The sequence below is a fragment of the Lissotriton helveticus genome, chromosome 7 (genome assembly GCF_964261635.1).
Source record: "Lissotriton helveticus chromosome 7, aLisHel1.1, whole genome shotgun sequence".
Lineage (NCBI taxonomy): Eukaryota > Metazoa > Chordata > Amphibia > Caudata > Salamandridae > Lissotriton > Lissotriton helveticus.
The window spans coordinates 1,594,894,216-1,594,906,561 of NC_136068.1; the positions used below are offsets into that span (position 1 = coordinate 1,594,894,216).

Here is a 12,346-nt window from a genome sequence, read left to right on the forward strand (position 1 = left end):
AGGACATGCTTCTTCAACTCTGTAAACAAAGGTATAAAGAAATATTAGTTGCCATATCAACCAATCAAGAAGGATCTATGAATTGTGTCTAATCACCTTCGCGGGTATACTGGCGCTGAGACCCTTGTCGCTAAAGTGGGTTTAGTTGAACAGCCTGGTCTTCAGTCCTTTCTTGAATGGGGTGCATACTTGGAAAAATTGAAACCTAGGTCTGATGAAGGCCCATCCTGAACATGTGGGATGATTGCACAATGCGCGATGGGCTGGGCACGGTGATGTGTGTTGTAGGGTAGGACATCTGCGTAGCAGAAGTGAGCCATAGTAAACTCAAGAGGCTGGATGGTCAGAATTGAAAGGATGTGTGGCACAGGGCCTCATGGCATGGAACGGATTAATAAAGAAATGGCGAGAATTGATGGGAGGGCCCCAGTGGTGGACAGGTTGGAAAAAGGTAGTATTGGCTCTTTATGCATGTCATGAAAGTTAACATGTGTTGCTTGATATAAGATACGTCTTCTTGGATAGAATGACGTGATAATAATGGCAAGCCTATCGGATCAATGACTTTCTGTATTCTTGAATGTTGCTTAAATGTATAAAATGAATGCTCATAACTGTTTGTGTATGTATGCACTAACTGTTACCATGCAAAAGAAATAGAATAAAGGATTTTCCGAAAAAATCTGTTAAACTGCATGTCAGTGGAAATGTTGTTGACATTTCAAAGGAAAGTGAAGTGGGCTGCCTGTAAATGGCAGTGCTCTACCACACAATGCTTTAGTGATATATTTGGGACACTATGCTCTGAAAAGCCCTACCAGCTACACACAACACACTTGACACTCTCCTGCTAAAGTGACGTGGCTCATTTGGTGCGGTTGTTCTCTGTGTGACGCTTGGATGTTCACAATCCCTGACTTCAGTGATGTAACATTGATTGATGGCAGCACCCCCACTCTGAAAATGGTTCCAGCACCGCTGCATTACTGCCTTTCGCACAACGGTGCCAGAGACGGTTCCTATAATTTACGGGAAGTCCAGAATATAGCCACTCCAGGCATGTCCAGATCTGCTCAAAGGAATGCCTAGAAATAGGTGCAACGTTGCAGAGAAAAAATCAGGTAACCTGCGTGCTGAACACTTTTTTGTGTCTGGACCTTTATGAGATGGTGCGCAATAGTTCATGGGAGCGGTAATTCTAATTTCCGTCCTGTTAAAATATGGATAAAACCGTGACACACACATTTATTGGATTCGCCCGAAAATTTTAACAAATAATGCAGGTAAAACTCGTCAGTTATCACTTTAAAGGTGCATACATTTACAGGAAAGCATTTGGCGTTAGAAGATGAAATCGAAATATGGATTCTGAGGGCAGTTTGCCAAGTCGTATCCGTATCGAAGTATCAACGACCGCCTCTCCTAACCTGAACGGTGGTCCACGGAGTATCCGTGTACTGGCCGTGGTCGTCCCCTCCCTGCCCGCAGGCCTCTTTCAGGCCTCCTCGCCTTTCCTCACTTTCCCTTCTACCTCCAACCTTTGTCTTCCTGAGGGGGTTCCCATTCAAGTCTGATCTCCACAGCTCCTGCCCCCCACCAAGCACCGCTGATGCGGATTCAAAAGGACCCCTTGGGTGGGACCTCGTGGTATGTGGTGGTTGGAAGCTCATCAGGTGTCATAGGCTGGTGGTTTGTGGGGGTTGGTAGTACAGTCGCTCTAGTCCAGTGGTTTGTGGAGGTTGGTCGCACAGCCGCTGTAGTCTGGGGGGTATGTGGCAAGCGAGCCCGAAATACAGGATCACTTGTTTGACGGGTCCTCGGTTCCAGGGAGTGCCACGCCTGGCAGCTGAGCACACAGTGATGGGCCTGGCACCTGCGACATCAAAGGCATCTTCTTACCTTTAATATCTCTAATGCTGGTAACCAGATCTGTGGATTAGAGGCGCTTACAATGGTCTCTGAACAATGGTCGCTGCCCATGAAGCGTTCTTCACTCCGTGTATTCAGCATCTCTATCAAAGAAGCTGTACCGTCTGCACTCGGGTCAGTAGAAAGGACAAGAGGTCCAGGCTGCAGGTGGTTCCACAAAGCAGGATCATGTTGGGGGGAGGGAGGGTCTGGCGTTGGACAAGAGTCGCTATATACAGTCGCCATTAGGAGTCAACCGTTGGTATCAATGGAGTTCATGCTCATTTAGAGTTGGTGATTATCACTGTGTGGTCACCATGGGCTGGGGTCTTCATTGGCTGAGAAGGTCACCTTGAGGTGAGGAAAAGAAAGTAATACAAGTGACCTCTTCTCCAAGAACAAGAGAAGTGTTGTTCATAAGGTGCTTTTGTGGACACTGAGGAATTTAAGAGTTGTTGTAGGGGGCGGCAGACTGTACTTCAGCATGGGTGAAGTGTTGATCAGAGGTTTTGTCGTTTGACCAAATAGAAGTAGTGCTGTCGGCACAAATGGTTGATGATCTGTAATTTTCTCAAAACGTAATTGATGTGATCCATTTTACTTTAGCAACTTAACAACTTATGTTAATAAAAATGAAAGCAGTGGAGTCACAACAGGTCTGTGTTGGTTTAGACTTAAAAGTGATCAGATCATAGCAGATGAGTGCAGCGCAGCCGTTTGATGATCCCGCTCAGGTCACAACCCTTGTTTCATTAACCGTGATGGGTGAACATTCAGGGCCAAGTAGCAACATTTGTAGTCTCGCGTCCTGGTTGGAATTTATGTAACTGGTTGTGTTAACAATAAGCATTGGCAAAGCCAATAGGTCTTGCTTATACAAGATCTATTGGTTTTGCCAATGTGGTTTAGTCCAGTTGTAGGCCAGCGTGGCTGCTGTTCAGCATGACTAAATCTTTTTGGGATCGAGGAGAGTGTCATGGTGCGGCGTAAAATAGAGTAGCACAGAGTAGTGCTGTAGTGTAGAGTGTCACAGCATCGTGGAATGCAGTGGCATAGATTAGAGTGATGCGGAGTAGACTAGAGTAGCGTAGAATGCTGTGGTACAGTGTGGAGAGGCATAGAGTGCAGTGGCAAAGAGTGGAGTGCGGAAGAGTAGAGTGGCGGAGATTGAACTGGCATAGAGTGCAGTAGAGTGGTGCAGAGTACAAAACAGTGGCATTAAGTGCTGTGGTACACCACTCAGTTCAGTGGCGTAGAGTGGTGCAGAAGAGAGTGCACTGGTGTAGACTGGCGCGGAGTGGCACAGAATAAAGTGCAGTGGCTCTGAGTAGAGTGGTGCAGAGTAGAGATGGGTGCAGTGGTGTAGAGTGGATGCTGCAGAGTAGAGTGGCGTAGAGTGCTGCAGCATAGAGTGAAGTGCTGTGGCGCAGAGTGCATTGGTATAGAATGCTGTGGCAAAGGTAGAGTGCAGTGGAGTAGAGTTTAGAAGCAGAGTATAGAGGTGTATAGTGCAGTGATGTAGAGTGCAGTGGTGTATGATAAAGTGCAGTAGAGTGGCATAGACTGGACTGGCATAGAGTGGTACAGAGAGTGTATTGGTGTAGAGTGCAATTGTATAGATTGCAGTGGTACAAAGTGCAGTGTTGAAGAGTGGAGTGGTGCTGAGGAGAATGCAGTGGCCTGGTGTGGTATAGGGTGGAGAGACGTAAAGTGAAAGATGCATGGTGTGTTAGTGCACTGCCAATACAGACAACACATTTTCAGACAACACATTTTCAGTTGAAATGACCATGTGCACAGACATACAGTTTTACGGATAAACGTGTCCATCGCGCAAACAATGTGTGGAAATGTTATCACTTAGTGTATTGATTTTGTGTTGATCATATTAAAATATTTGTTACCACCACACTTCAGAATTACAAATATGTGCTTCATTTGTGCTTTCCTAATTCTTATATATTCTCAAATATCTGCACAGTTTTTTAACAGACATTTAATCTTTGTGTATTAGAACAAAAGCTTTCTTTCACAGCAAGATTGTCACACACATCCTCTCACTTTGAAGCCAGGGAAAGGAAATGGCAAGCTCCCTTTAAAGACAGAGCCCGACATTTGACCTCTGTCTTTGAATGCACAGCAAATGTGACAAGATAAGAACGATTTAAAGGCCTGCTTTCCTAAAGGGGCTTGCTTTCCTAAAGGGAGCATTCTGAAGGATACAGTAAATAGGCAGTGCTCCATGCAAGGGATGAACTCCATCTGGACAGACTAAACCAAAAAAAGGGCTGAAAGTAGAAAACAAGCAAATGTGATTTCCAAACCACACAACCAATGGTAAGCAGTGGGATGAATACATTATCAGGGAAGCTTTCCCAATGTCCCCAAGATGTCTTCAGCAAACCAGACCGTTTAGACCTAAAAACGTGTCAATATTATCTGAGGTTGCAGCTGAGGCTTTCAAGAACTTTTGTAGGTATGATAACTTAAGGACTTCCCGTCTTTCTAGTAGGGTTCCAGGCTTTGTATGTGTTAATTATACAAGAGATAAAATGCACCTTCTATACATTATAAGGCTATTGAAAGTAACCTTTGAGTTATGTGACCAATAAAGGCACTCAGCCACACGTATAAAAGAGTATTTTATCCTATATAATATGTGCGCTTTTCTCCCTCCTTTAAAAACACATTAAATGGCAAACAAGTGGCCATGTGTTGTGTGGCATCTTCTAGTCCTGCTTTTTTAGCCCACAGCAATGTGCATGTTGGGATTTTCAGTTTTGAAACAAAATGACATGTCCCAGAATGCAATGTGCCTCAGGCTACAATGGTGTGGCGCATGATGGGGGGCACCTTTGCAGGTTTGCTTTGACAGCCTCCATAAATTAGCAGAGCTGGCCCATCCTAAAAACAAAACCCATTACTTTAACCGTGAAAGCTACAGGGACAAAAAAAGCGCATACCTTTAGCCTTCCCCCTTGAAAGAAATTATTTTCATTTCTTAGATGGGCCATCTCTGCACATTCCTGTAGGCTGGTTTGGACGGCCGCATTCCTTCCCAGAAATGTCGAGGGAATTTGGGTCACTGCCTCGAGCCCTGTCTCTCCGAAGAATCTGTTTGTTTATAACAAGACGCCTACGGGTATAAGCAGCGCTTTAGAAATGTTAAAAATAAATAAATAAATAAATAAAATAAAACCGCTGCTACACACATGTAGTGCCTAGACTCGTGCGCACCAACTTTGTCAGTGAAGGAGCTGGGCCTCGAACATTGTGATGTCAGAAGTTGCTTGTAATTAGTTATTACAAGTGACTGGGTGTGTCTTTTTCTTATTAGTCGCCCAGTTTTGATGTCAGTACGCGCTGATTATAAGAAATAAACCCTAATACATTATAGGGAGATTACAAGCGCCCACATGTTATAAAGTTAATTATATGGTGTCGATTCCCTTGTAATAATGGTTGCATATTTAATTATTTTCTTTTGGTTTACATTTTTTAAATTATATTTTAGGTTTTGAATTTGAAAGACCGATTTGCTACTGGTTTATGTCATTTAAGGTTATGACTTATTTGGTTCGCTTTTACTTGTCACCAGCTGCCCAAATTATGCACGTATGTTATCCGCATTTGTATGGCACCGCATATGGATTAGTATGGCGCTTTCTTGATCAGGGTGTCCTTTTTTAGGTCTCGCCTGTCGATGCGCATGCGCATCGAGCTTGCGAGTCTATGGGGGCTTAAACAGTCTTTAACCAACTTGCAAGGAATCGTGGCGATTCCTTGCAGTGCCCGTGAAATTCAAGCTCAATGCGCATGCGCATTGAGCTTAAAAGCGCGTGCACATGCCCCCAGCCGCCTGCCTTGCATGTACTTTCCCTCAGGCGCACTCCTCCCACACCCCCGCTCCGCCCCCTCCCCTGCCTGCCGTGTCGCATTTCTTCAGTTCCCTCAGCCGCACTCCAGGCCCCTGCTGCTTTCACACCCTCTCCCCGCTCCGCCCCCTCCCCTGCCCGCCGTGTCGCATTTCTCCTCCCCCCTCCCCTTCTCTGCCTTCCCTCCGTCTTGTCTCTTTTGGTCTTATTCTTGTTTTAACTTTTTTTTCATCTTGGTTTGCCTTTCTTCACTTTCTACTGCAGTAACACACTCAGTTTGTCCCTTCACGCGACAGCATCTCTCAAATTGCAGTAAGTCTACAGCGGGTTCTTTTTGATGCTCTACTTCGTTGCAGTTTGTATTTTAAATTTGCACACTTTTGATGCGGCCGCTGCTTTCACTTTCGCGTGCACAGGGACGAGTCCTCTTCACATCCACCCCCTACAAGTGGTGCCTCCCGCTCACGTGCTGCTGGGTGGCTCTTGTTTACCCCACACTACCCAACCCCCCATCTTCGGGCCACTGCACTGTCTCGCCCACCAGATTTGCATTTTGCCTAGCACCCTCGCCTTCAGTTCTCGTTGACAGTAAATCGTTTCCGCTATGCCGGCTCTGCAGTGCAGGGCCATGAACCATGTATGATAACATCACCCAAAGTCGCCATTCGCATACCGTCTATACTACCGACTTTCAAAGGCCCTCATGCTTGTCTGGCTCCTCCCTAAGTAAAGCAATCCAGAAGTACAACTCTGAATCAAAGACTCTCTGCCTCATCACCATTTGCCAGCATGCGGAGACTTCAAAGACTTCAAGCTGTGGCCATAATCAGGCCCCCTGCTTGCCATAACCCCTCCCTTTTCCCCCTCCCTCCTGGACAACCTCGCTCTCCCAAGCACCTCGCTTAGGCACATACATACACCACTCACGTGCTCCCCACCCCCCTCCTCCCCCGATCACTTTCACGTCCGTCCGTCTCCCTAGATATAACACAATTACACGCAAAACTGAAAATGTACAGCTCAGCTGTTGATCTCCCAACTCAATGCCGTATGTGCGACATCAAAGAGTTTAAATACCTATATTCCAAGTGCTACTGTTAATGCAGGTTAAGTGAAACTACTAGTTGTTTTGAAACTGGCATAATAAACTCATGTTTTAAAAATATTATTTTAATCTGTGCCAATTGATTGTAGTTTGCACTCGCCACAGGCAGCACAGTCACACACCCAATGCCACTCACACACGCAACGCCACTCACACACGCAACGCCACTCACACACGCAACTCATCCACGCAACCCCACTCACCCACGCAACGTCACTCACCCACGCAACGTCACTCACCCACGCAACGTCACTCACCCACGCAACGTCACTCACCCACGCAACGTCACTCACCCACGCAACGTCACTCACCCACGCAACGTCACTCACCCACGCAACGTCACTCACCCACGCAACGTCACTCACCCACGCAACGTCACTCACCCACGCAACGGCACTCACCCACGCAACGCCACTCACCCACGCAACGCCACTCATCCACGCAACGCCACTCATCCATTTGCAAAACGAAAAAGGTCAAACTCTTCTATTGCGAGACCTATTGCATTTTCAATGCTTGTTTATTGTTCTGGTGTTTCGAAGTTCAGTTGTCTCTACCTCGTAGTGTCTGGTTGGTAGAGATGTGTTAAATGTAAAGCTTAACCACTATGTTGGTGTCTGTTAATGTTGAAGGAAAATGCCCTTGCTCCTGCTAAAGGCCTTTGTAGTGTTTTATGCTTATGGATGGACTTGCTGGAGGCCAATCATATTTTTCGTTGAGCTGGGTGGTGAGTTTCCGGGTACCTGGCCGTACAGAATGTTTTCCAGTAAGATGTACAGCTTTGATGAGGTGTGGTGTGTGAGGATATTGTATGTTTAGGTAAGCATTCTCTGAATGGATCTTTGATGTATGTTGTTTTAGTGCCGCAAGGTGCTGTTTGTTGAGTTGGCCAACGGTGTGGATTCTTTTTGATGATTTATGCACTTCAGGGTGTGGGAGCCTGGCCTAGTCTGTGTAAATGTCAATTGTAGGTGTAATGGAGAGGTGTTGTGAAGTGGCTGTTGGTGGGTGGGGAGTGTCGTTTTGTGACTGATAGTTGATTATGGCACTTGGTAGTCAGTTCAGCACGTGCAGTAAGATGTATCTACTGAGCACTGATTGGGTGTTTGTGTGGGGTACGGACCTTGCAGATGTTGTTTCATTGCAAATATATGTCAGATCTGAGTAGCTTTGAGTATATATTGGGTGGCAGTGGTAGGTAGAGTGACTGTTTTTTTTGTAGCTTTGATTGTATATTTGGTGGCAGTAGTAGGTAGAGTGACTTTCTTATAAAGGCACTTTTCAGCCAGATAGATGTAATCTGGTACCTTCAGAGACCAGGTCCCCCTTCTCACCGCTTGAAGATGGACTTTAGACATGACCGCAATGATTAATGGAGTGAGGTGTCGGAAAAGGTTAGCAGTGGTTCCCAAACTTTTGTCTCCTGAGAACCCCCATTGAGTCACCACTGGAAGCCGGGGACCCCCAAGCAATTTGTATGAGTTGAATTTCAAAATTAAAACAGTAATTCGAAACAAATACACACGTGTACACAAAACAAATACTCAAAGTACTAAGGATTTTGGGGCCAGATGTAAGACCATTTAATTTAGCGCCTCGCAATTGGCGACACATTGCGAGTGGCAAATTGCGAGTCGCTAAATGAAGTGTACAACAGTGTGTTTAACACTGTTTGGGATTCCCAATGGGGTCGCAAATTGCGAGGTTCATTAATAATAATGAGCCTCTCACAATTTTCAAGCCCATTGGGAATGCCAGCCCTCCCAGGGATGGTGGCCTTCTGGGCTCTGCAGGCCACCATGTCTCGGACTGCTTTTAAATAAAGTAGTTTTAAAAAGAAAATGCAGCCTGTTTACCATGCATTTAAAAAAAAAGAGAGAAAATGAAACGTTTTTGTTTAATTTTCTAAGGGCAGGCAGAGGTCCCTGGGGCCACTGCTTGCCCTTAAAAAATAATTTTGCATGCATTTGCAAAGGGTCCCCTGGGGACCCCTTCCCATTTGCGAATGCATTACCATCTACTTGAAGTAGGTGGTAATTGCGACTGGTTTGCGACCGCAAAACATTTGTACATGGTTTTGAGACTCCCTATTTGGAAGGGAATGCCCCTTCCAAATAGCAAGTTGCAAAACCTATTTAGCGAGTCGCAAACAAATTGCGACTCGCGAAATAGGCTATGTACATTGCTCAATAGGTTTTTGCATGCAAAAACGGGTTCGCGAACCCGTTCGCGCATATAAAAACAGATCATACATCTGGCGCTTAGTATTTTATATTGAAGTAATAGCCCCTCTGTCACATGTATTTCATATGTTTTATAGCATCTCTCATACCAGTGTAGGATGTCAGAGCACTTTACATAACACACATATAGAGACATTGAATCATACATGTAAATCAGTGTGTATATAAAATGTTTGAAGAGTGCCCGGTTTGGAAAAGCACAAACTCAGGATTCAGAACATAACACAGTGGCTAGCACTAACTTTAACATTAAAAATGTATTTCCACCCAAAGAAATCTTTTTAGCAGCATCAGAATAATGAATACCTGGGAAAAAATATGTTACTAACTGGTACCTTGCAGTTTGCAAGCAGCTCTTTGATGACAGTTTATAGGTCCCTCTGCTAGATTACGATTGTCACTTATGAAGTACACAGTACCAAAATCTCTGTGACAAAAGCAGTAACCACGAACCTATGCACATAAAATACTGCTTTTTAAGATGCATGATACACATTCTTTGCAGTAGGCACATTAACCCTCTGTGCTACATTAGTTCAATCAAAGCTGCAACTGAACAAAACTCTCCTCAACTCCAGCAGGTACATTAATCACTGGCATTCTCTTGACACTTTTATTGTTGCTGGAAAGCTGCTAATTCTACAAGAAATGTTTCTGTGCTTTTAAAACTGCTGCCTACGGACCCCCTGGGAATGTGTCACGGACCCCTGGGGGTCCGCGGACCACAGTTTGGGAAACACTGGAGAGGAAAAAGCCCGCCCGTGCACCTGCCTTTAGAGTTCCCTGTCCAGTGGTGTGAGGGGTGGGCATTGTATCTGGGCCTGGGTGTGGTGTGCTGGAGCCAGAGGGGTAATAGTGTTTATCCGAGCTCCGGATTTCCCGCTCGGCACTGCGCCAGTGTCTGGCCGTGGACTTCAAGGCCACATCACCCCTCCAGTGTGATTGCTGCCTGCTCGGTCCTCCTGTTCCGAAGCACTTGGCACAACTTGCAGAAGCAGGAATCAAGAGAGGAAAGGGGCGCCTAGAAGCTCCTCCGCCTCCCGGGATGGAAAAGAGCGCGGGAGCTCCCCGTTCTCCCGACCTACAGCCCAATGAACCGGCTCACAGGAGACCGGAGCCGCCTCCACGGAGGAGGAAGAGTTTGGGAAAGGTAAGGGGCGGGGCTGGGGCTGAAGTGGGGACTCACGAAGAGGAAAGGGGGAAACCGCTCATCTTCCATTAGAAGATTCTTGTACTAGGCCGCTCCGTCTGTCTTTTTTCGAGCTTTCATTCAAATCTTAAAATATCACGTTACATGTTCAATCCCTGCCTAAGCCGGCGGTCTGCACAAGGCCTGCGTATTTGTTTCCCAGCGACGCGTTTCTGTTCGTCGCGCCTCTCTACGTGCACCCCAGCCTTGGAAAGAAAGGCACTTTGAACTTAAAGGCAATGCATACATGGTGCATGAACCACAGAGAGAGACGGCGGCGTGATATCTCGGAGATCAGTGACGCTCGGGGGCCCTTCCTCGCATTCAGCAGAGGCCTTGCGTCACTGCAGCATAGTTGGTCTGTCTGGGCTTCAGACTTCCCAACAGTCACGCTAGGACTGGGTAACATTTATTAGAAAAGAAGCAGGGCGGGAACGGGATTTAAGGAGCAGTGGGAAGGGAGGGCAGTGCGATTCTGAGAGGTTCTTAAAACTCAATATTTTGTCAAATAATTTTAAAGACCTTTAAAACGGAGACGAGAGTGTGTGAGGGTTTTTGTCTGCAAGTGTTAGAAAATCCTTTACTTGTTCCTAACTTTGTTGCACGTACCACAGGGAAAACAATTCACTGAAAGGAACAATATATAATTCCTAGTGTTAAAAATAGCAGCAGTTTGCAACAGACACTGTCTAATGTTTTACTTTCTGTGAAAGCACAGCTAATTTTGCTTAAAGAAACGCACTTCAATGACCTTTTAATTCTCTTTAACCATATGACCTTTAAGGATATCTAGGGAGTGCTGCTGTACCTCTAGGACGCTTAGTTCTGGTGGCCCTGCTTTTGGGGGACATAGGGCTCTTCCCCGTTATATTACCGGAGTCCCCAGCACAGCTATTTTTTTTTAAAAAAATGTTGAGTTTTGTATAGCGCGATCTAGACCCGAAGATATTGGAGCACTTTACATGAGCACCAGTTTCGTTGCAGATGAACACATTACATATTTGTTAGGCATGGGGGAATTAAGTGATTTAACAATCCATATGGTCGCACACTGCTCCTCCTACCAGCGAGTTGGCCCCTGGGCATTATGGTTAAAGCAGTTTGTTCCAGCATGTGCACTTCTGAAAAAATGTCGGGTATATCCACCGTTGTGCGGGCCATCCCTGGACACGTGTTTCAAGGTCGTTACCTTTCATTGGCGGGGAATAGGCGTGTGTATGGGGCTGCTGCGTAGGCTGCCAAAAGTGTTCTCAGGTCTTGATACCTCTCGCGGCGCGCAGGTGCGTAACCATGAGCTCGTCAGCTCGACAGGCTCAAGGGAGCCTTAATAAACAACAACCCATATGGTCGCACACTGCTCCTCCTACCAGCGAGTTGGCCCCTGGGCATTATGGTTAATGCAGTTGGTTCCAGCGTGTGCGCTTCTGAAAAAATGTCTGGTATATCCACCGTTGTGCTGGCCATCCCTGGACACGTGTTTCAAGGTCGTTACCTTTCATCAGCAGGGAATAGGCATGTGTATGCGCACACGCTGGAACTAACTGCATTGACCATGATGCCCCGGGGGTGAACCCGCTGGTAGGAGGAGCAGTGTGCGACCATATGGATTTCGAATTAAGTGATTTGCCCAGCATCACAGGATGTTGAGCGTCGTTGCCGAGACTTGAACCCGGTTCCCCAGCTTTGAGGTCGACCACTTTAGCCATAAGGCTACATCCTCTCCATCCATCATTGCAGGTGTCAGACACAGGGGATGACATGGTGAGGTAGTTCACTCTCCTTGTTCTTAATGCACATCCTGAGCTCTATAGAGGAAGAATGGTGTAGGGTTGGGGTACTCAAAGCCGCACATTGCATCAATTTTATATAGAAATTATGCTAACGCCCAGTTTCATGCAGACATTTAGTATGTGATCAGTGGGTGTGGGGGGATGTTCCCAGCTCGGTAGGCCACCAGTAGTCATTCCAAGTGGAGGTTTTGGGCCTCAGGATTAGGATCCGAGTTGATCATGAGGCCGCTGTGTCT

General features: G+C 46.2%; 1 protein-coding gene across 4 annotated transcripts in view; it reads left to right on the forward strand.

Annotated features, from left to right (window-relative positions):
- The window catches only part of TRPM4 (transient receptor potential cation channel subfamily M member 4), a 369,304-nt gene that overhangs the window by 48,534 nt on the left and 308,424 nt on the right, over nucleotides 1-12,346 (forward strand). For 2 of the 4 annotated variants that reach the window (XM_078655172.1, XM_078655173.1), the window contains exon 1: nucleotides 10,162-10,281. The exons of the other annotated variants lie outside the window; for them this stretch is intronic. In XM_078655172.1, the coding sequence (XP_078511298.1) occupies nucleotides 10,177-10,281 (105 nt within the window). In that variant the 5' untranslated portion in view covers nucleotides 10,162-10,176. Of the gene's footprint in view, nucleotides 1-10,161; nucleotides 10,282-12,346 lie in introns of those variants that run through there. 4 annotated transcript variants of the gene reach the window in all.